Source organism: Lethenteron reissneri, chromosome 52 (genome assembly GCF_015708825.2).
Source record: "Lethenteron reissneri isolate LAM-NWPU_2019-01 chromosome 52, ASM1570882v1, whole genome shotgun sequence".
NCBI lineage: Eukaryota > Metazoa > Chordata > Hyperoartia > Petromyzontiformes > Petromyzontidae > Lethenteron > Lethenteron reissneri.
This window is the reverse complement of record NC_083830.1, coordinates 9,182,823-9,202,782: the sequence shown is the minus strand read 5'-3', so window position 1 is coordinate 9,202,782 and position 19,960 is coordinate 9,182,823. Positions and strand designations below refer to the sequence as shown.

At 53.2% G+C, this 19,960-nt stretch overlaps 1 protein-coding gene across 5 annotated transcripts; it reads right to left on the bottom strand.

Annotated features, from left to right (window-relative positions):
* Positions 1 to 446: 446 nt before the first annotated feature.
* UTP4 (UTP4 small subunit processome component) lies at positions 447 to 19,256 on the bottom strand. Of its 5 annotated transcripts, none has more exons than XM_061573174.1 (17): positions 19,172 to 19,256; positions 17,119 to 17,312; positions 16,088 to 16,279; positions 15,364 to 15,448; positions 14,586 to 14,675; positions 13,865 to 14,076; positions 13,166 to 13,331; positions 12,271 to 12,362; positions 11,697 to 11,796; positions 9,995 to 10,065; positions 9,353 to 9,478; positions 8,491 to 8,647; positions 7,002 to 7,108; positions 5,733 to 5,828; positions 4,103 to 4,288; positions 2,983 to 3,018; positions 447 to 1,515 (listed from the first exon to the last, which is right to left on the bottom strand). In XM_061573174.1, exons 2-17 carry the CDS (start codon positions 17,275 to 17,277, stop codon positions 1,396 to 1,398), a joined length of 1,995 nt encoding a protein of 664 aa, XP_061429158.1. In that variant the 5' UTR covers positions 17,278 to 17,312; positions 19,172 to 19,256; the 3' UTR covers positions 447 to 1,395. The 5 variants fall into 5 exon arrangements, with proteins under 5 accessions (XP_061429158.1, XP_061429159.1, XP_061429157.1 ...); XM_061573175.1 differs by having other exon boundaries at positions 19,189 to 19,256; XM_061573173.1 differs by having other exon boundaries at positions 19,092 to 19,235.
* Positions 19,257 to 19,960: the final 704 nt, after the last annotated feature.

Sequence of the window (19,960 nt, the reverse complement as noted above, 5' to 3'; positions counted from 1 at the left end):
CCTCTAGTCGAGGAAGCTTCTGATAGAGGGGCTCTACAGATCTCCCTCTAGTCGAGGAAGCTTCTGATAGAGGGGCTCTACAGATCTCCCTCTAGTCGAGGAAGCTTCTGATAGAGCGGCTCTACAGATCTCCCTCTAGTCGAGGAAGCTTCTGATAGAGGGGCTCTACAGATCTCCCTCTGGTGGAGGAACCTTCGAACAGTGGCACGAGCAAGCAATTCCAGGGCTGCACCTTTGCCTTTTATATTATAAAGTTCACCTCCCAGGATGCACCACCACCACCACCGGTGTGCACACACGGACTTTCCCCCACAGCGCCAGTGAAGCGAGGAGAAGCGGCGCGTTGGAAGATAAGCGAATAGTTTTATTATCTCTTTCTCTCGAGCAAACCGACAGGTCCCAGCGTGGCAGCGCGACCCCACGATCCCGTTCCCCCCCCCCCCCCCCCCCCTCTCCAACGTACAAATCCCGACAAATTCTCGAAACAAAAAAAATAACCGAGCCGGACGACAAAACGAATGAGGGGGACACGGGATTTATAAAACGCTCTGCCCTCGCACGCGTCTCTGTGTCGTTGCGTGCTTACGCACGCACACAACGACACAGAGACGCGATATTGTGCGGAATTTGTTGGTAAAAGCAAAGAACGCCATTTCGCGTCTCCACGTAGCAAATTAGTTTGAGTCCATCGGTCTTATTTCAGGTAATTTAAGCAAGAAAATTGTGTACTGGTTTTGACCTCTTGGATCGCATCAGCAGAGCCAGGCTTCTTAAGCAAATGCTTCTGGGTTGCCAAAAATTACAGACCCAGAAGATAAAAAAAACAGTCTAGAGAGTTTTGTTGCTTAAACAAATGCTGCTGCTGGATAATATTGATCTGGATAGCCGATAGACTGATGGACTAAAACATAATTTTATTTATATGTGGAGGTACAACAAGAGTTGCGCTTATATTAGACTCTACTCTTGACACTCCGCGACGAGGCGTGATGGGGCCGAACGCCCCATCAACGCTCCCGTGACGATTTACACATTACAGACGATTCGATTAACGTTATCGATATGATGCGAAAAACGATCGGCATTGTGACCGCCTCGATTGTGCTGCTGCTTGTCATTTGTTACGCGTCTCAAAACGAGACGCGTAAGTCCGGGGAGTGGAGGTGGGGAGCCGCACGTCAACTTGAAAACGTGCTTATTTTTTGTTATCTCAACTCGCGGGCTCTCTCTCCGTGTGAGCAGCAGATCAGATACGACGTGCCGCAGGGCAGAGGCGGCGCGGAAAACGTTATAAAAGAGCGGCTTGTCTCGTCGTACGTGGGCGGTTTTGGCAGCGTCCAATCCGCGTAGCTTGCAGAGACTGTTGACATTCCCTCCGCTCGTTGTGCTTTTCGTTTAGGTTCCAAACTTCTTTTGCCGCACGGCGGAAGGAAGGTGGGCCTGGATGAAGGTCAGAGGTCGTTCCACCACCACCAGCGAGTCTCCGCCGTGCAGCACGTCCAGGTAGAGCAGTGGCTGATGGGGACAAATGGATATGTTGAGCGGCTTACAGCATGCTAACTACAAAGGCAAAAAAACCCCGTACAGCCCGAACAGAGAGTTTGGGAGCAAGTGACTTCAGCGAGCACCGATGACGCTCCGGGCACGGCGCACGAGAGGGGGGGGGGGTGAGCGCCACGCCCGGATTGTAACTTTGCACGAACGCAACGCGTTTCAAGTTTACAACGCCGCGATGATGCACGAGCAGATCACCCAGAATGGACGCAGCCTCGTCACATCTCAGAAGCCAAACAGGTTAAAGCCTGGAGAGTGCTCGTACGGGCGAACACCGCGGCTGCACCCCACAGGTTGCCACCACGGGGCTGTGGCGTTATAGAGGTGGTGGGTAGCGGAGGGAAAAGTGGGTGGTGTGGGTTTGACCATACTTCACCACGCTGGTCGGGGTGGGTTGGTGAAGGTGGCGAAGACAGACGTTGGAATTAGAGGCCGGCCAAAACCGTATTTCTGGTTTCGGCCAAAAACTAATTTCTGGTTTCTGCCGAAACCGAAACCAGACCGAAAGTTAAAAATGTACTTTCAGCCGAAACCGAAACTATATGCCAAAAAGGCCATTTGCCAACTTTCGGCGCCGAAACCAAATTTCGGTCGGCCTCTAGTTGGAACACAGAGGTGCAGTACAACGATGGATTTTGCTGTAATGTCCACTGCTCCCTCAACGTAGCCCCTCAGCAGCCCACTATCCGGGCTCGACTCTGCTAAGCTTCCGAGATTTGATGAAGTTGGGCGACTTCACGTGATTTGGTCCAGGGCTCTGCCTCTCTGTATGGCAGCCAACACGCACGCTGCCACCACGTTTACAGGCAGAATCACATTTAAAGTAAACTAAAACAATGTCTATTTTTCGATTTAAAGCTTTCGTGACTGCAGGGATTCATCTTCTTGGTTCTTTCGGTAAAGTCACGTAGAAGGGAAATAATAAAATAATAAAATAAAACATAATAAAATAATTCTCACGACGTTTTTGGCCACAACGCAAGCAGCCGTCCTCAGGTAAGGCCGATATGAGCTATACAGCTCTTTTTTCAGAAGCGACCGGGCCACAAATGATAGGTCAACGAAGTGGCTTATCATGTGGAAATGTATAGCAGCCAAATGCTCGTCACGTACGTTTCTAAATGTGATGGGAAAAACCGGAGGACCCGGAGAAAAATCCACACAACCACAGGGAGAGAGACACAAACTCCAAATATACAGCAGCAGGCGTCAGGGTCGGGATCGAACCCACGACCTCCTGTACACCAGGCGAGGTATTTAACATCTAGCCACCGTGATGATGATGAGAGAGAGAGACACGCAAACTCCAAATATACAGCAGCAGGTATCAGCGTCAGGATCGAATCCATGATCTCCTGTGGACCAGGCGAGGAAGTTAACATCTCACTACCGCGGCACAATTCAATCCAAAAGACTGCGGACACTCACCTGGTACTTCTTGCATTCTTTCATCGAGTCCATCGTCTGCGTGGGACATAGGGGGAGGGGTGGGGGGGGAAATAATTAAAGTGAATCACTGACACTGTCAACCATTAAGGGACTACTGCTGTGTGCTATCTTGGTGTGGTCTGGGACTGTTTCGTTGTTGATTTTTGCTGCGTCGCCAAATCCTGATGAATCGGACTTATATAATTAACGCCCTCATTATTTATATTAAACCTAGGAGTAGGTTTAACCCTTTCTGGCAATAAAACAGGTGTTCAAACGTTGAAACACCAAATAAGATACCTTTTCGCGAGGAGTTAAGCCTGCATTAACCACACGCAGTACTTGATCATGCAAACAACCATGCTCTGATAACATGTGATGCATTGCCTTTGAAACTGATTGGCCTATACCAGAGACAGACTTCTTTATGGCCGAGTCTCACCACCAGTGAACACCAAAAGGCAAAGAGGACAAGGACAATGCAATTAGCAGATAATTGCGTTTTTTTTATATTTGCTTTTGTAACTTGCCAACCGGGCCACACTGGACATCCGTAAAAACGAACTTCAATAGTTAATCGGATTCCTCCAGCAGTCGAGAAAAAGATTAAGACATGGATTCTGGGTTTATAAGGATTTTTTAAAATTTCGATTTAATTTCGGCAGCAAGGACTCTATGAGCCGCTCGGCTCCGTATCGTGGGCGTCGCCCTGAGCGATGAGGATGGGTGGCTCAGGATGTCCGAGACGCCGAGATCCTGGGTTCTAATCCAGGTTACGGCCACTGCCTGTGGTTAAAACTGGGTTCTCAAGGGTGGCGGAGTCGATGGCCTCGCAGCCTGGCCACGCCGATGATTGCCGCGCCGCACAAGAGTCTACCCACATGAAGTTGGGGGCCGTCCGCTCGAGGGAGGGTGAAAGCCAGGAGGAAAACCAGGCAGAACCGAGGGCAAAGCAAGGGTGGGGGAGGGGGGGGGGTAGCGAATGTGAAGCAATTGGGAAGCGAGGTAGAAGCGAGATGGGGGATTAAGGTAGGAAAAGGGGGGAGGGAAGCGAGGGTGAAGTGTGAAGCGGGGTGAGGAGCGAGCGAGGGAGGGGGAAGCAGGTGGGTCGACTGCTCGCCTCCTCCGTGCTGATGACGACGAGGCGGTACGCGTCGTGCAGCAACAGCAGCTCGGCCCGCGCGGGGTGGAAGGCGATGTGCGTGACGGGCGTGTCGCGCCGCTGCCAGTTCGCGGGCAGCCCCGCTTTCCGCTGCCGGCGACTCCACTCCGTGTACTGCTTCTCCCGCACGCCAAACTCAAACACCTAACGCCGGGGGGAGGAGGGAGAGGGGCAGAGAAGGGTGGGTGGGGGGGGTTAACGAACCCAGGGCGAACGCGCAAAGCGCCCGGAAGCTTTGATTTATTATTTTATTTCTATTATTACTTTTATTAATTTTTATTTTATTTTTTACCTATGTGACTTTACCGAAAAAACCTAAGAGTAGGCTTTACGCATTCCACCGTGCATCCCAGAGGGGAGGACACGTCCACCGGGGAGACGGAGCGACGACAATCGGTCCGTGTGCGGGCGCCAGGCGGATTGCTACATCGCAGGATCGTGAGAGAAGGCGGTGGGGGGGCTAGGCTAGAGGAGTTGCTCGACCACGACCGAGTCAGTCGTGGTCTCAACTTGAGTCTTGAGTGTTTAAGTCGGTCTCAGTGGGAGTACTGAGGAGTCTCAGTGTTAGTACTCGGTGAGAGTTCTGCGTCTCAGTGAACGTACTTGGTCTCAGTCAGCGTACGCAGTGGGAGGTTTAGGTCTCTGTGGGAGTACTCAGTGGGAGGTTTGGGTCTCAGTGGGAGTACTCAGTGGGAGGTTTGGGTCTCTGTGGGAGTACTCAGTGGGAGGTTTGGGTCTCAGTGGGAGTACTCAGCGGGAGGTTTGGGTCTCTGTGGGAGTACTCAGTGGGAGGTTTGGGTCTCGGTGGGAGTACTCAGCGGGAGGTTTGGGTCTCTGTGGGAGTACTCAGTGGGAGGTTTGGGTCTCGGTGGGAGTACTCAGTAGGAGGTTTGGGTCTCAGTGAGAGTATTCAGTAGGAGGTTTGGGTCTCAGTGGGAGTACTCAGTGGGAGGTTTGGGTCTCAGTGGGAGTACTCAGTGGGAGGTTTGGGTCTCAGTGGGAGTACTCAGTGGGAGGTTTGGGTCTCAGAGGGAGTACTCAGTAGGAGGTTTGGGTCTCAGTGGGAGTACTCAGTGGGATGTTTGGGTCTCAGTGGGAGTACGCAGTGGGATGTTTGGGTCTCAGTGGGAGTACTCAGTGGGAGGTTTGGGTCTCAGTGGGAGTACTCAGTGGGAGGTTTGGGTCTCAGCGGGAGTACTCAGTGGGAGGTTTGGGTCTCAATGGGAGTACTCAGTGGGAGGTTTGGGTCTCAGTGGGAGTACGCAGTGGGAGGTTTGGGTCTCAGTGGGAGTACTCAGTAGGAGTTATCGGTCTCAGTGGGAGTACTCGGTGGGAGTTATCGGTCTCAGCGGGAGTAGCCGGTCTGGGTGCGAGCGCTGGGTGAGCGTGGTGGTGGTGCGTGGTGGTGGCGCGTGGTGGTGGCGCGTGGTGGTGGCGCGTGGTGGTGGCGCGTGGTGGTGGCGCGTGGTGGTGGGGCGTGGTGGTGGCGTGTGGTGGTGGCGCGTGGTGGTGGCGCGTGGTGGTGGCGCGTGGTGGTGGCGCGTGGTGGTGGCGCGTGGTGGTGGCGCGTGGTGGTGGCGCGGGGGACCTGGTGGTCGGCGTGCACTGCGACGACGTTGTTGGTGCCGGGCGCGATGGCGATGGCGCACGGCTGGGAGCCGTACATCGGCAGGGCGCAGTGGTGCTGGCGGGAGGCGGGGGGTGGGGGTGGGAGAAGAAGCAGCAGCAAGTTTAACATTACAACGGAACGCACTTGAGATCGTACAAGCAGGAGTGCAAGACGCAAGTCGTGGTCCAATGAACACCACGGAGGAACTACGACGGCGAGGATCTTGACTCTGGCAGGAGAGCGGTTGGGATGGGGTGACGTCGGTGTGGGGAGGAGCGGTTGTGGCCGTGTCAGGAGAGCGGTTGCGTCGTGAACACGTGGTTGTGACGATGTGGTTGCCGTGGGGATGACGGTTGTGGCAGCAGAGTGGTTGTGGTCCCTCTCTACTCGAGTGCTGCCACTAGTCATGGGTGTTCTCCAGTGTTGGGCTCATCATATCTCCAGCAGTGGCTAGACCATGACTCGTGATATCGGTCAGCAGTGGTTAGACCAGGTGGATCCGGCAACCAAAACAACAAGAACGAGCCATTTGTTTCGAAATCGGTAAAAAAACAACCAAACTCAATATTTCAAGATCCACGATGCACCGTGTGGTGACTACGAGAAAGGCGGTGGTCCTTAATAAATAAGTTAACGCCACTGGACCAGTTCCCCGAAGAGCTGCAGGTTTGCCGACCCCCCCTGGGTTCGACCGTGTGGACGAGGGTCCTGCACGGTGCACACCTCTCAGCCCAACAAACGTCGCCACGGCCGGTGCGTCGCCGCGATTTACACCCGTCGGTGGCCGTGGTTGGAAATTGGTCGTGGCGCGCGGATGATGTGGTGGCAGTGTAGCGGTTTGCGCGCTGCGCTACGAACCCGGCGACCCGAGTTCGATGCCCGCTCACGGCCAACACCAGCGACGATTATCTAAACCGGTCCTGGGCCTTCCCTAGGTCGACTCAGCCTTAAATGAGGACCTCGTGCGGTGCGTAAAAACATCGCCACTCGGGAGACAAAGGCGGCCGGCGTGGTGCTGGCCACCCACCCCCTTGTGTGCCGTGCCGACCTTCATAGGGTACTCGCAAACAGGACTTGCCCCAACAGTCGGTCAAGGCTATACAGGGGACCTTTGTCTTTGTGGCGGCGGTGGTGGTGGTGGTGGGGATGATGGGCGGTGCAGCAGAAGCGTGATCGCGGTTGTGGGGGCGGAAGCGGTTGTAAGGGTTGGGAGGGGGGGGGTCATTGGTGGCGTCACCGGGGACTCACTCGGAACTTGCTCAGGCTGTAGACGTGGACGGCCCGGTCGCAGGCGGCAGTCGCCACCCACTCCCCGTCCTCACTCACCGCCAGCAGCTGGATCGGCTCCACCGAGCCTGCGTGCGTCGGGCACGCGACCGTCATTAGCATTGTCATCATCACGGTCACGAGAACCATAAAAATCTCCAGAAGCATCATCACCGTGATCACCGTCATCACGACCACAAACATCCCACCAGACAGGATCATGGCCGTAATCGTCGATATTAAATCGTCGTCGCCACAATGCGGCGTGTGAATTGACAACAGCCATTTTTGACTCCCGTGCGATGAACGTTATTCCTCGGGCCCAGTGCTGCCCGTCCCCTACTCTCTGCATCAGAAGTCCCTTGGAGAGGGGATCTGCTTACATGGGCCGACACGTCCGAATCGATTCTTTCGTCTTGGCATGAAACCTACAGCAACTTGGGATACAATTGTGGCGACAAGACATATCCGCCCCTCACTTCGATGGCGGCCCAGCCAAAAACATCATCAAAATGTTGACAAACTCCTGGCGAGCGCAGACACCGACTGGCTGGCCGAGTGAACGTGTCACGTTGAAGAGCGGTGCATCACCCCGTGTTAAGAGAACGGCCCACAGGGAGTGCATAGCACAGAGCTCCCTGATCCACAGAGTAGGGGGGGGGGGGGGCAGCAGGATTTTCCCACCCGCCCCGCTACAGCTCGCAAATCAATACACATCCCCAACTGACTATGGCCAGTGGACACCCATCACCCTGCAGAGAGGTGGACACCCATCACCCTGCAGAGTGGTGGACACCCATCACCCTGCAGAGTGGTGGACACCCATCACTCTGCAGAGTGGTGGACACCCATCACCCTGCAGAGTGGTGGACACCCATCACCCTGCAGAGAGGTGGACACCCATCACCCTGCAGAGAGGTGGACACCCATCACTCTGCAGAGTGGTGGACACCCATCACCCTGCAGAGTGGTGGACACCCATCACCCTGCAGAGTGGTGGACACCCATCACTCTGCAGAGTGGTGGACACCCATCACCCTGCAGAGAGGTGGACACCCATAACCCTGCAGAGTGGTGGACACCCATCACCCTGCAGAGAGGTGGACACCCATCACCCTGCAGAGTGGTGGACACCCATCACCCTGCAGAGAGGTGGACACCCATCACCCTGCAGAGTGGTGGTCACCCATCACCCTGTAGAGTGGTGGACACCCATCACCCTGTAGAGAGGTGGACACCCATCACCCTGCAGAGTGGTGGACACCCATCACCCTGCCGAGCGGTGGACACCCATCACCCTGCAAAGAGGTGGTCACCCATCACCCTGCAGAGAGGTGGACACCCATCACCCTGCAGAGTGGTGGACACCCATCACCCTGCCGAGAGGTGGACACCCATCACCCTGCATAGTGGTGGACACCCATCACCCTGCATAGTGGTGGACACCCATCACCCATCCGGCGGCTCTGACCGTTGGGCGGGGTGAATGAGTGGAGGAGCTTGGGGCGCCTGGCGCCGAGGGCGACCACGTGGAGGGTGCCCGTGTCCCCTGCGACGAGGAGGCGGGACGAGTCGGCCGAGAACGCCAGCTGGTGGGCCCCCCTCGCTGCGCACGGCAGCCCCCCAACCTGCACAGGTTCACGAGGCGCGCACGAGAGTGAGTGAGCGAGCGGGCGGGCGGGCGAGTCGTACCAACGTGGAGAGCCTGAGCAGGTGGCAGCGGTCGATTTAGTTTGTGCCGAGCTCGGCGAGTCGTCTACAAACGTGGGGCGTTTTAGTTGCTTCAATATTTTAACATTATCCTTAGGAATGATGTGACAAATAACTTAGAACCCTTTGTCCATCCACTGCCGGATGAAGGTATCGGCCATGCCCTGTCCGTCATGGGGGTTGTTGGTTCGGATGTCAGGCACTTGCTGTCATCGCGATGTTAAAGGTCAAAGCAGCGATGTGGAGTCACGGCCGACATGCAAGCATGTTGAACTTCTTTCGCACCGTACGTAGCCAACCGTGCTGAATCAGAGGTGCGGGGAAAGGACAACAAACTAAACAAAAACAGCAGCTCTAAATAAATTCGTTTTCAATTTACATTTATAAAATGCAGAAGCGCATCCGAAAGCGCGTGATGCAGTGTCGTCATTCGATGGCGAGTCAAAAGCCCATGCGAGGATGACCGGAAGTATTGGTGATTAAGATCAACTCCTGCGATCACGATATCATTGATAGATTGATGATGTAATCACTGCTGTCATGACAATGGCTCCAGTTGCATCGCTGCCGATGACGACGACAAAGACGGTCGTGGGCGCCGCGACGAGGTGGCCGCCTCTCACCTTGCTGATGACTGGGCCCTCGCCTCCGCTCTCGTGAAGCCTGTAGACTCGCACGCGCTCCGTCGTGCCGTACGCCAGCCACGTGCCACACGGAGACACCGCGCTGCACCCAACGTTCTCGTCGTCCTGCAACGCCGCAAAACCCACGGCACGAGAGATCGTGACGATCGTAAATTCGTCGAGCTTGCGGCGGCCGCAATAGAGCTCGTGGCGATCGTAGAGGTCTGGACAATTTCATAGCCGCAATATCCCAAGACACAAAAACTAGTTCTGAGCGACACAAAATCTGGCCACCAGGTGGCATTCGTGCGTTAAATTTCGATTTAAAGCTTTCGTGACTGCAGGGATTCATCTTCTTGGTTCTTTCGGTAAAGTCACGTAGAAGGGAAATAATAAAATAATTCTCACGACGTTTCGGCCACAACGCAAGCAGCCGTCCTCAGGTGAAGAACAGGTCTGTCGGAAAGACAGCGTCTGAGGCTGCTTGCGTTGTGGCCGAAACGTCGTGAGAATTATTTTATTGTTTTATTTTTATTATTTTATTATTTCCCTTTTACGTGACTTTACCGAAAAAACCCAAGAAGATTCGTGCGTTAGTTACACAAGCCGCTTCCGCCGCCGCCACCTCTCCCGCCCGCTCACCTTGCACTTGAGCTGCAGAAGCTTCACGGGCTGCTTCGTGACGGGGAGGACGTCTCCGTCCTGACCCCGGGCTGCGGGACAAGAGCCACACATACACACACACGCGTCGTCTTCATTACGGGGCAGCCGCGTCGATACATTCGCCGCTTGTTGCAGGCGTCCACGGTTCAAGTCCAGCAGCCACCCCGATTAATGTTACCGCGGCGTTTGCGTGAACTGTATAAATATGCAACCGGCGTGGGCTACTTCACAGTTGGGACGCTACGGATCACCCCCCTTCCCTCCCCTCATTCGCAAGAATAGGCCACTTTATGAAGGTGTCGTGGTAACAAAAAAATTACACAGCGGATTACTCCATTGCGATGAGGTGATGGAAAGCAATTGTCAGCCCTCTACTGCCAAACCTTGGTGGGACCCTCCCGAATTAAGAGTCATGGGACTCGGCGAGGCTTTCCTGGGTAAACAAGCGTAAGCATTACAAAGAGTTACTCAAATATGCCAAAACCCGACTTCGATGGCATGCACACATCCACAGGGGCGCTCCGTTTCCACTCTGGGACTCAGCTTTTCCTGCGGCAATGGAGGACGGTGTGGCGGTTACGTCCAAGCGTGGTGGCTCACCGCCCCATCCACAAGTACAGTCGCTTTGTCAATCTACCACTGAATGAGCGCCTCCCCACTCTGTGTGGGTATGAACACGCGTAGCGTGGAGGTTGTTGTGACCGTACTGGTGAATCGGGTTGGGGGGGGGGGGCACCCAGGATCGGTTCCGATACTGGCAACCGTGGCCGGGAATGGAATGGGAAGGGAACGGGATTCGAACTCGGGGCCATCGCGTTCAAAGCACAATGGGCGAGCCGCTGCACCACATTCTCTCCTAACTACAACAACAAAAATTCCCACATTCCTCAAATCATCTCAAGATGCACGTCTGTCCCCCGTACACCTTCCCCCCCCTCTCCCCCATCTGTGGATTTTCTCCGGGTGCTCCGATTTCCTCCCACAAGTAACACACACTCATTAATTGGCCGATAACACCTTAAAATATGTCGAGAAGCGCAGAGCTCGGACAGCCGCTCGTCTGTCGTTCCTCGTCACGCGATACGAGTTGTCCGCCAGCGGAGCGTTACGAGTTGAAACTACGTAATACTTACACAAAAGCGACGCCGCTTGTGTATGTACGTTGAACTTCTTTCGCACCATACATAGCCAACCCCCACCTCCCCCCACCTGTATCTGTGCAGCGTGCTTGGATGTGGACTCGGATGCTTAGATGCTAAACAGTGCTACGTCCAACACTCCCTAAACCTCCATGCAGGCTGCAAGATAAAGACTCAACAACAAAGGTGCGCCGCTCACAAACAGCGCGAAAACAACAACCCCCAGCATGCCTTGCACGCATGTCACGTGACCACCACCGCACTGCACGTAGAATGCCCGCAGCCCTTTGGCAGACCACCGGCTCAAAGAGCTGAACGTGCGGCTGTGGTTGTTGTTTAGAACAGCGACTCAAATTTTTTTGGGAAAAACGACGACCTGTCCCAACAGCGGTACAACCCCGTGGACTGGTTTCGCCCTCGCCAGGACTCGTCCGTACAGCGCGGCAATCGGTGTACAAAGCACTCGCGATGGCAGTGTCGCGTCGTTGCACACGGCGGGCGGGCCGTCCGGCACAGGGAGGGCGGCGCGAGTCCCGGCTTACCGGTGCACGAGTCGGTGTCGCCCAGCGACCACAGCTCCAGCTGCCGGGGGAACTGGAAGAGGAGTCGCCCGGCCTTCTTGGCGCACGACACCAGGCGTCGCTGCGGGAGACACAACGCACGGTCGGCGAGCGAGCGGGCGCAAGGCGAGGGGGCGGTGGCGCACGCGGTGAGCCAGCGCCGCGGTAGGCGGGAGCGAGGGTTGGCGGATCGCCGTACGGATGTCGCGAAACTCCTTTCCCCGTGGGCGTCAAGAAGGTGTCGTACACACCCTCGCTCGCCAGGAGAAGGCGGAAACGGCAAGTGGACCGATTTCCATCCGTTTCCATCTGTACGGCGATTGTATTGCCACTTCGTGCAAGGCGTGGGTTTTCCCACACTGCATTTCACCTGGCGACCCAGGGCATGTTACGAGCTGAAATGACGTAGCAATTACGCAAAGACGACCACGACGACGTCGCTTTTGTGGTGACCTCGTTGAGTAGGTTTGGTGCCACGGGGGTTTCCGAGCGAGCAGGAGGGAGGGGGTGAGAGACCGGGAGACCGGCGCAACGCCACCGGCGACACCACACTCACGTGGGGGAAGAGGATCCTGCGAAGCGCGGCCTCGTACGACGGGCCGTCCATCCTCTCCATGAGCGGACGCACGACTACCTGAGCGTCCAGGCCTGGCGCGTCCATCATCACACACGGGGGTGGGGGGGGGGATCATATTTAGCAGCGGCGGAGACGCGATGTGTTCAACGCACATCCCTGTCCGCTCGCTCGTGCTCTCGTACAATCGTCGCGACCGAATCCATTTTGATGTTTCTGCAAGGTAACGTTACCATGGACGGTTTTGTAAAATTAATTCGTGCGAGCGCAGGAAATGGAATCCCGTATCATATTAATTGGGCATCGCTTAGGATTATCTCCGATTTCTCTTTGGTTGTATTTTCTCCGTTTTTTGCTGTCCTTTGTTTAGCGTTATTGCTTTTGTGATGTTCGCAAACCCAGGTTAACTCTTGCAAATGAGACTAATCCTGGTCTCTCGAATTCCTGCCCAGTTAAACAAAACACGACTAGAAAAAGTTAAATTTCGATTTAAAGCTTTCGTGACTGCAGGGATTCATATTCTTGGTTCTTTCGGTAAAGTCACGTAGAAGGGATATAATTATTGTTTTATTTTTATTATTTTAGAATAAGTTAGCCGTGAGGAACCTAAGACCCACGGGTTAATTTCATAGACGAGGCTTAACACTTTGAAACCGAGGCCCGCAAACCAAATCTAAATTCAGCTCCCGCAGGATAATTCAACTCGTTAAGGAGCCCATGGTAGCGTGTGGCAAAAGCTCGGCGGAAGAGAGGAAACGCTCAACGCGCGGCCCAACTTGGAGTAGGGGAAAACAAAAACGCGCACTTGAGATCCAAGCGACTTAGAAAACCTCCGCGTGAAGCGGCACTCATCGTTGGTCGGCCCGAGGTGTCGTACCGGCGGAGATGACAGCGTTGCCGCTGAGCACGAGCGCGCGCACGTCGTGGGTGTGGTACTTGAAGGTCTTGGTCCGCACCCACGCGGCCGCGTCGACCCTCGACTCCACCAGCTGAAGCTGCGCCACGCGCCCGTCGCTCGTGCCCACGAACATGCTGGTCTCATCCTGCGGTGGTGGAGTCGAGGGGGAGGGGGGGCGGCATGCGACGGCAAGTTAATCCCGCACCTCCGATCAGCACGGTTGGCTGCGTATGGTGCGAAAGAAGTTAAAAGTACGTACAGACGTACGTTCGTGCGGACATACAAAGACGGTCACTACATCGCGCTTTTTCAGATACGCTTCTGCGGCCGACTATAATGTTATTTCTTCCGATATTAGGAAGCCACTGGAGCTAAGCACTTTTAAATGATCCAGATTGAAAACCCATTTCTGTAGAACTGCTTTTTGTGTTTAGTTTTTGCCCTTCCCCCGCATTTCTCATTAGCACAGTTGGCTATGTACTGTGCGAAAGAAGTTCTACATACATCCAATCGCACCAACAACGCCCCATCGCGCACCACGGCGGAACCGAAGGAGAAGGGCGAAATGGGCAATCGATTCTCCCCCCCCCCACAGTAGCAGAAAAGAGGATCCAGGACGGGGAAGGAAGAGAGAAGAGGAGGAGGGAGGTCGGTCACCAACCAGGCGTCTCACCACACCTGCTCGACGGCGAGGGACAAGATGTCGGCCTGGCCGAGCGTGAAGCCGCGCACGAGGGTGCCGTGCTCGGCCTCCCACAGCTGCAGCCGCCCCGACGACTCGGCGCCGGCCACCGTGCCGTCCGTCAGGAACGCCACGGCCCACACCACCGTCTCCTGGTTCACCACGCTGCCGCTACGCCGCCCCACCACCATTCGTTGCGTGCAGCGACCTGCGTTCCACGCCGGTGAAAGTCGGGAGACCGTGCGATCGTTTGCTTGTGCGCTCGGTCGAGGATTTCCGCTCTCGCAGTTTACTCGCTCGCTCGCCTGCTCGTGCGATTGCTCGCCGGATCTTCATTCAGTCAAAACAATTAGTCTTCGCTGTGCGTCACTGGCTCACTCACCAACTTGCACTCCCCATTGCACGCTTGCCATCTCGTTCACTCTCCGATTCCTGCAGAATCTCGTTTACTCGCTCGCACATCCGTTTATGTCATTCATTCACTCACTCGGCACACCCCCCCCACCCCCCATCCATATAATCACTCACTCATCCATCCATTGACTCTTGTCACCCACTCGGTCACCCAACCATTCATCTACCCGCTCCTTCACTCGCTCGCTCTCTCGCACATAAATCAAACACTAATCATCAGACGTTGCACGGACGAGGCAAACGATCGACTTTCCGCAGGGCACGACGCGAGGGGACGAAGCGAGAAACGCGGTCCCAGTGTACCAGAGTTGACGTCAAAGACTCGGATGTTGTCCAGGGAGCCGGTGGCGAGCCTTGCGCCCGACGGGTGCCACGCAATGGAGACGACGCGACCTGCGTGGGGACACAAAGACGGCGCTCGAGGGCAGGGCCGACGCGCCACGGCTACGGCGCTGAATCGCCATTCACGAGTACTGAAGAGATGAAGTGCCCCAAGCTTTTATTTTGTTTAACCTGGGGGAGAAATTTAAGAGACACGGAGTAACGTCTCATTTGCAAGAGTGAGCTGGGGTCACCAAAATGGCGAAAGTAAAACAAGGGGAAAAAGTGAAGGCCTCGCCACGTATTGGCAGAAGTGTAATTCCCAGCGTGCACATCTCCACACTTTTCTGTGCACAGTTCATCTAAACTCACACGTGCGTGTTCATCGGCATTATTATAAATTAGATTTGGTTGTAACGGCAGCGCAGTGGTTTGCACGCTGCTCTTTGACGCCAGGGTCCCAAGTTCAATTCCCGGCCACGTCTAACATTAGCAGCGAGTGATATCTGAACCGGCCTCCGAGTGCATGCCATTCCTCACTAAACCGCACTGACCAGTGTGAAGTATTGTCAAAGAAGCCCGTGACTGACAAATGCATGGGGGGGCCCCCGTCATCCAGCAGTGGATTGACAGTAGCACGAACCAACTAACCACCCCGATTTAAAGTAACCGTGGTTATTGCACTGCACCATGAACCCACTCAGTCGGTCACTCTACCAGCCATGTGCTTATGTTATGTGGGTGGGAAGGGGGCGAATACCTTTCTGAAGTTCAAGATTTTTCTCAAACTGGATGCCTTCTATGTTCACAGTGAATATCTTCACAGATCCATCTTCGCACCCGACCTGCACGCAAAGATTATTTTCACTTTGCAGCACAATTTTTCCGCTTGCAAGCATCGTATGTTACAAGGGGTCCCGGTAGGGAGCGGTGGGCGCAGAGTTTAGCGCGCTGCACTATGAACCCAGCGACCCGAGTTCAATTCCCCCTCATGGCCAACACCAGTGAAAATAGCTGAACCAGTCCTGGGCCTCCCCTAGGTCGTCTCAACCTTAAATGAGTACCTGATGCAATGTGTAAACATCACCAGTTGGGAGACAGGCGATCGGGTGTGATGCTGGCCACCAACCCCCTCATGTGCCATGCTGGTCTCCATAGGTGCTCGCTAACAGCACTTGCCAGAGCAATTTGTTAAGGCGATATGAAAGCTCTTTGTCTTTGGTGGCTAAGAGGTCACAGCACATCGAGCTTACACTGCCATGATCCTGGGATCACATCCAGGATCCAACCGCCCATGACAAAAGTGTAGCGGGTCGATGGTCTCATCCCGGTCACCAATGACTAGCCAGACAAAGCCATCGGGTTAAATGGAGTTTCTTGCTGAATGAGAAAGAAAAAAAATACTTGTCACATGACCATCTCATAGCAGAGTGTGTGTGTGGACGCGTGTGGACGCGTGCGTGCATGAGTTTGCGTGTACGTACGGCGAGACGCGACCCGTTTGCGTCGGGCGCCATGCACCACACTGGGCCGCCGAAGGCGTCGACGCGCGAGCGGACGCGCAGCCTCTGGAGGTCGAACTCGAGGATGGCGCCGTCCAGCCCAGCGCCAAACAAACGCCCGGCGCCCGCCCAGCATAGCGCCTCGGGCTCCCGCCCCGAGCCCCCCGGGATCGCCTGCGGTGGCACGCAGCAGCACGCGGCATCGTCAGGGTTGCGCGACAACTGAACGACAGCAATACCCCAGTTTACGTCGGGGGGGTGGGGATGCATTCCTGAAAGGTGCGACGACGAATATCGAAATGACGTGAATAGAAGCGATTTACAGGGTAGCAAGGTGGTGGAGGCAAAGGCCAAAAAAATCCAATAGTTTTGTTCGCGTCGAAAATGTTTCACAACAGCAGAATACATTCTGTAAGAGCTTACGCTGCGAGCGCTGCGCACAATCCCGTATACGGTGTACACTGCCGGTATACTTGTGCATACTTAAACTAAAATATTTAAACTATTTCATATTTTACCAGGTATGGCTCACCGAGCTATATGACTCTTTTTGAGAAGCGACCTGGACATAACTGATAGCTAAATAAAGTGGCTTATCAAGTGGATATTTATAGCAGCCAAATACTCTAAACCAGTGGTTCTTAACATTTACTGCTGCCTTGCACCCCTTTGGTTCTCCATCGTAAAAAAAAAATTTTAATAAATACATAGGGTTGATGAAACAAAGTAGTTGGACTTACGTGCCCATGCTTAATTTGTGTTTTGATGATTTACCTTCTAAAAAAATCTGGCATATCTCGCACCCCAGGTTAAGAACCACTGCTCTAAACCCATGTTTCTACATGTGAAGGGAAAAACCAGAGGACCAAACTCCAAATATACAGCAGGCGTCATACTCGGGATCGAAACCACGACCCTCTGCATACCAGGCGAGGGAGATAACATCTCGCCACCGTGACGCCCACATTTGTGTGCATAGCCGCCCCCCCCCCTGTTCGCGACGCCACACTTGCCCTTTCGAGGTAGAAGTTATCCGTGGCATTGTAGATCTCGATGGAGCCGTCCGCTCGCCCCACCGCGATGCGCTCCGTCACGGCACAGTAGGCGAGACAGCGCGCGGCGCTCGGCACCCAGTCAAAGAGACGCACCCGGTGCACGGAGAACTCCCCCATGTCGAGGGGAGACGCGCAACAACCGGAGTTGTTACCTGCGCGCGAGGTCAAGTAAAAACACAATTAGTTTGTGCAACTGTGATGGAGAAGAGCATTACTATAAACCAATTTTTTACAGTCTTTTTCATGAGCGCTGAGCTGACACCGCTGAGATGTGGGGTTCCAAGCTAGGCAGCTGCCTCTGATTAAACCGTGTTCTCAAGTAAATTGAGTTGATGGTCTCAGAACCCGCTCACCAACGGCTATACATAAAGGCTCCCCAGATGAAATTTGGTTTGCTCTCAATTCGTGCCAGGAATTTGAATTATCGGTTTGTCGTGCCGTGAATATTACTGTATAGCGGGAATGGTGACAGGGAGGTGCCACCCTCCACCGCAGCGGTCGGGAACCTATGGCTCGCGAGCCATATATGGCTCTTCCGGTGACGGCATATGGCTCCCAGACAATTTTGAGTTGAAAAAAATAATAAAAATAATAAAATCAGTTTGGAACTGATTTTAAAATACTTGTGATATTGCTTAATAATACTGTGTCATTTTAAAGTAAACAGAAATTAGTTTTGAAGATAAAATTTCTCGGGTCACGGGTTCCGTGACCAGAAGTCGCATTAAAAGTAAGACATATTTAATTTATTATACGTTAAAAATACTATATGGCTGTCAATGAAATATATTTAGAAATATTTGGCTTTTATGGCTCTCCCAGTCAAAAAGGTTCCCGACCCCTGCTCCACCGTGTGAACATGAGGTCACAGCCGCACTCTCCAAGCATGAAGAATTTACATTGCTCTGTGGGACTACAGAGTGCTTTCATCATTTTTCAACATGACGGGGAAAGACCCAAACCAAGGTGGTTATCTTAAGAATACAGTAAACACTTGACAAGCAAATGAAGGTTACCATTTTCTCCAGGATACCCCTTACAGTCCAACCATTACGACACAGTAACCGGTTAATGAAAAACAATATCCCTATTAGTTGAATGTATGGGGCGCTGGCTGTGTTGGCAATGATGCAAAAGCTCAATTAACACAAACTAAAACACATTTACTCAATAACACCGACTCTGTACCTCCGGTCTCTCGGTGCGTCATGAATAAGGGGCATTGCTCGAAACGTTACCTATTGTATTTTTTCTTTGAAAGCAGTAATATTGACGAATGTATGGAGTTCTTTTTAGATGAAAAGTTTGGCAGTTAAATAAGAAAACAATCTAGTATTAACAACTGACATACTACAAGAAGTTGGTCTGCAGTGCTTTAAACTATAATTCACAAACATTTATCAATACACTGCGAGATAGAGGCCTACCCACGCCGTTGCAGTCGTGGAGGTTGTATGACCATACTTCACCACGCTGGATAGTACAGATTTTAGGGGGGGGGGGGGCACAGGAACGGTTCAGATGTAACTCGCCACTGATGTTAGCCGTGGCATAAAATCAAACTCGGGTGAAGGTGTACACAGCCCGCGAACAACTGCCCCACCGCTCCACAATCACAGCACAGAACATATACAATATTAACCACATGTTAGTGATACTGCGAGTTTCCTGGCAACTCACAAGCAACGTATACACAAACCAGTGTTATATTTAACAATCTTATAACACCATAGCCAGCGTGTGATTTACGGCCCACTACAAAACGTTACAGGCATCAAGGACCCCCTTAAGCCTGTACCGCATACCGACCAAGCGCCACCTTATCCGGCTACCCAACCAGGCGAGACCGGCCCGGGAAACCGCGCAAACGCACAACTCTTGCACATTCGAAAAATACACGGAGACGACAGCCAAATGAGTGTCGCGCGAACCTGCGTGGTGATCGCGTTGGATGGCCGGTGGAAACTGCGGAGTTTTACTTCTATAATTTAGATTTCAGTTGGGGAGTTACCGTACGGGAGAACGCACCGCGGCGGCTTGGCCAAACACGTGGCTCGAACACGCGGCGGAGCGGAGGAGGCGGCCCCGGAACTCTTAAGGAGACCGCCCTGGGGTGAACTCTTAAGGATGACCCGGGGAGTTCTTAAAGATGTCCGAATAGATAAAACCGCTACTTTTTTTCAAAATTTATTGCTGTGGGTTTCACACCTGATGATGATTGCTTGTGTTGCAATCGAAACGTCGTGAAAATGTTATTGTTGTATGGAAATTTGTATTATTATTTTATTATTTCCCTTCTACGTGTTTTTTTCGGTAAAGTCACGTAGGTAAAAAATAAATAAATGAAAAATAACTAAATTTAATCACGACGTTTCGGAGGCAACACAAGCTTCCGTCTTCAGGTGGAACCGTTACAGGCAAATTCACTGTAATAAGGCTGTAACGGTTCCACCTGAAGACGGAAGCTTGTGTTGCCTCCAAAACGTCGTGATTTAATTTAGTAGTTTATTTATTTATTACCTACGTGACTTTACCGAAAAAACTAAAGAGTATGAATCCTTGCAGTCACGAAAACTTAATATCTAGAATATGAATCCCTGCAATCACGAAAGCTTTAAATCGAAAAAAAATGTCCAAATAAATGACATGGTGATACTCCTGCTGCTGTGTTCGTCAGTGCTGCACAAGCACGATCAACTTATACTCGATGTATACTCTTTGGTTCTTTCGGTAAAGTCACGTAGGTATCAAATAAAATTAAATAAATCACGACATTTCGGGCGCAACACAAGCATCCGTC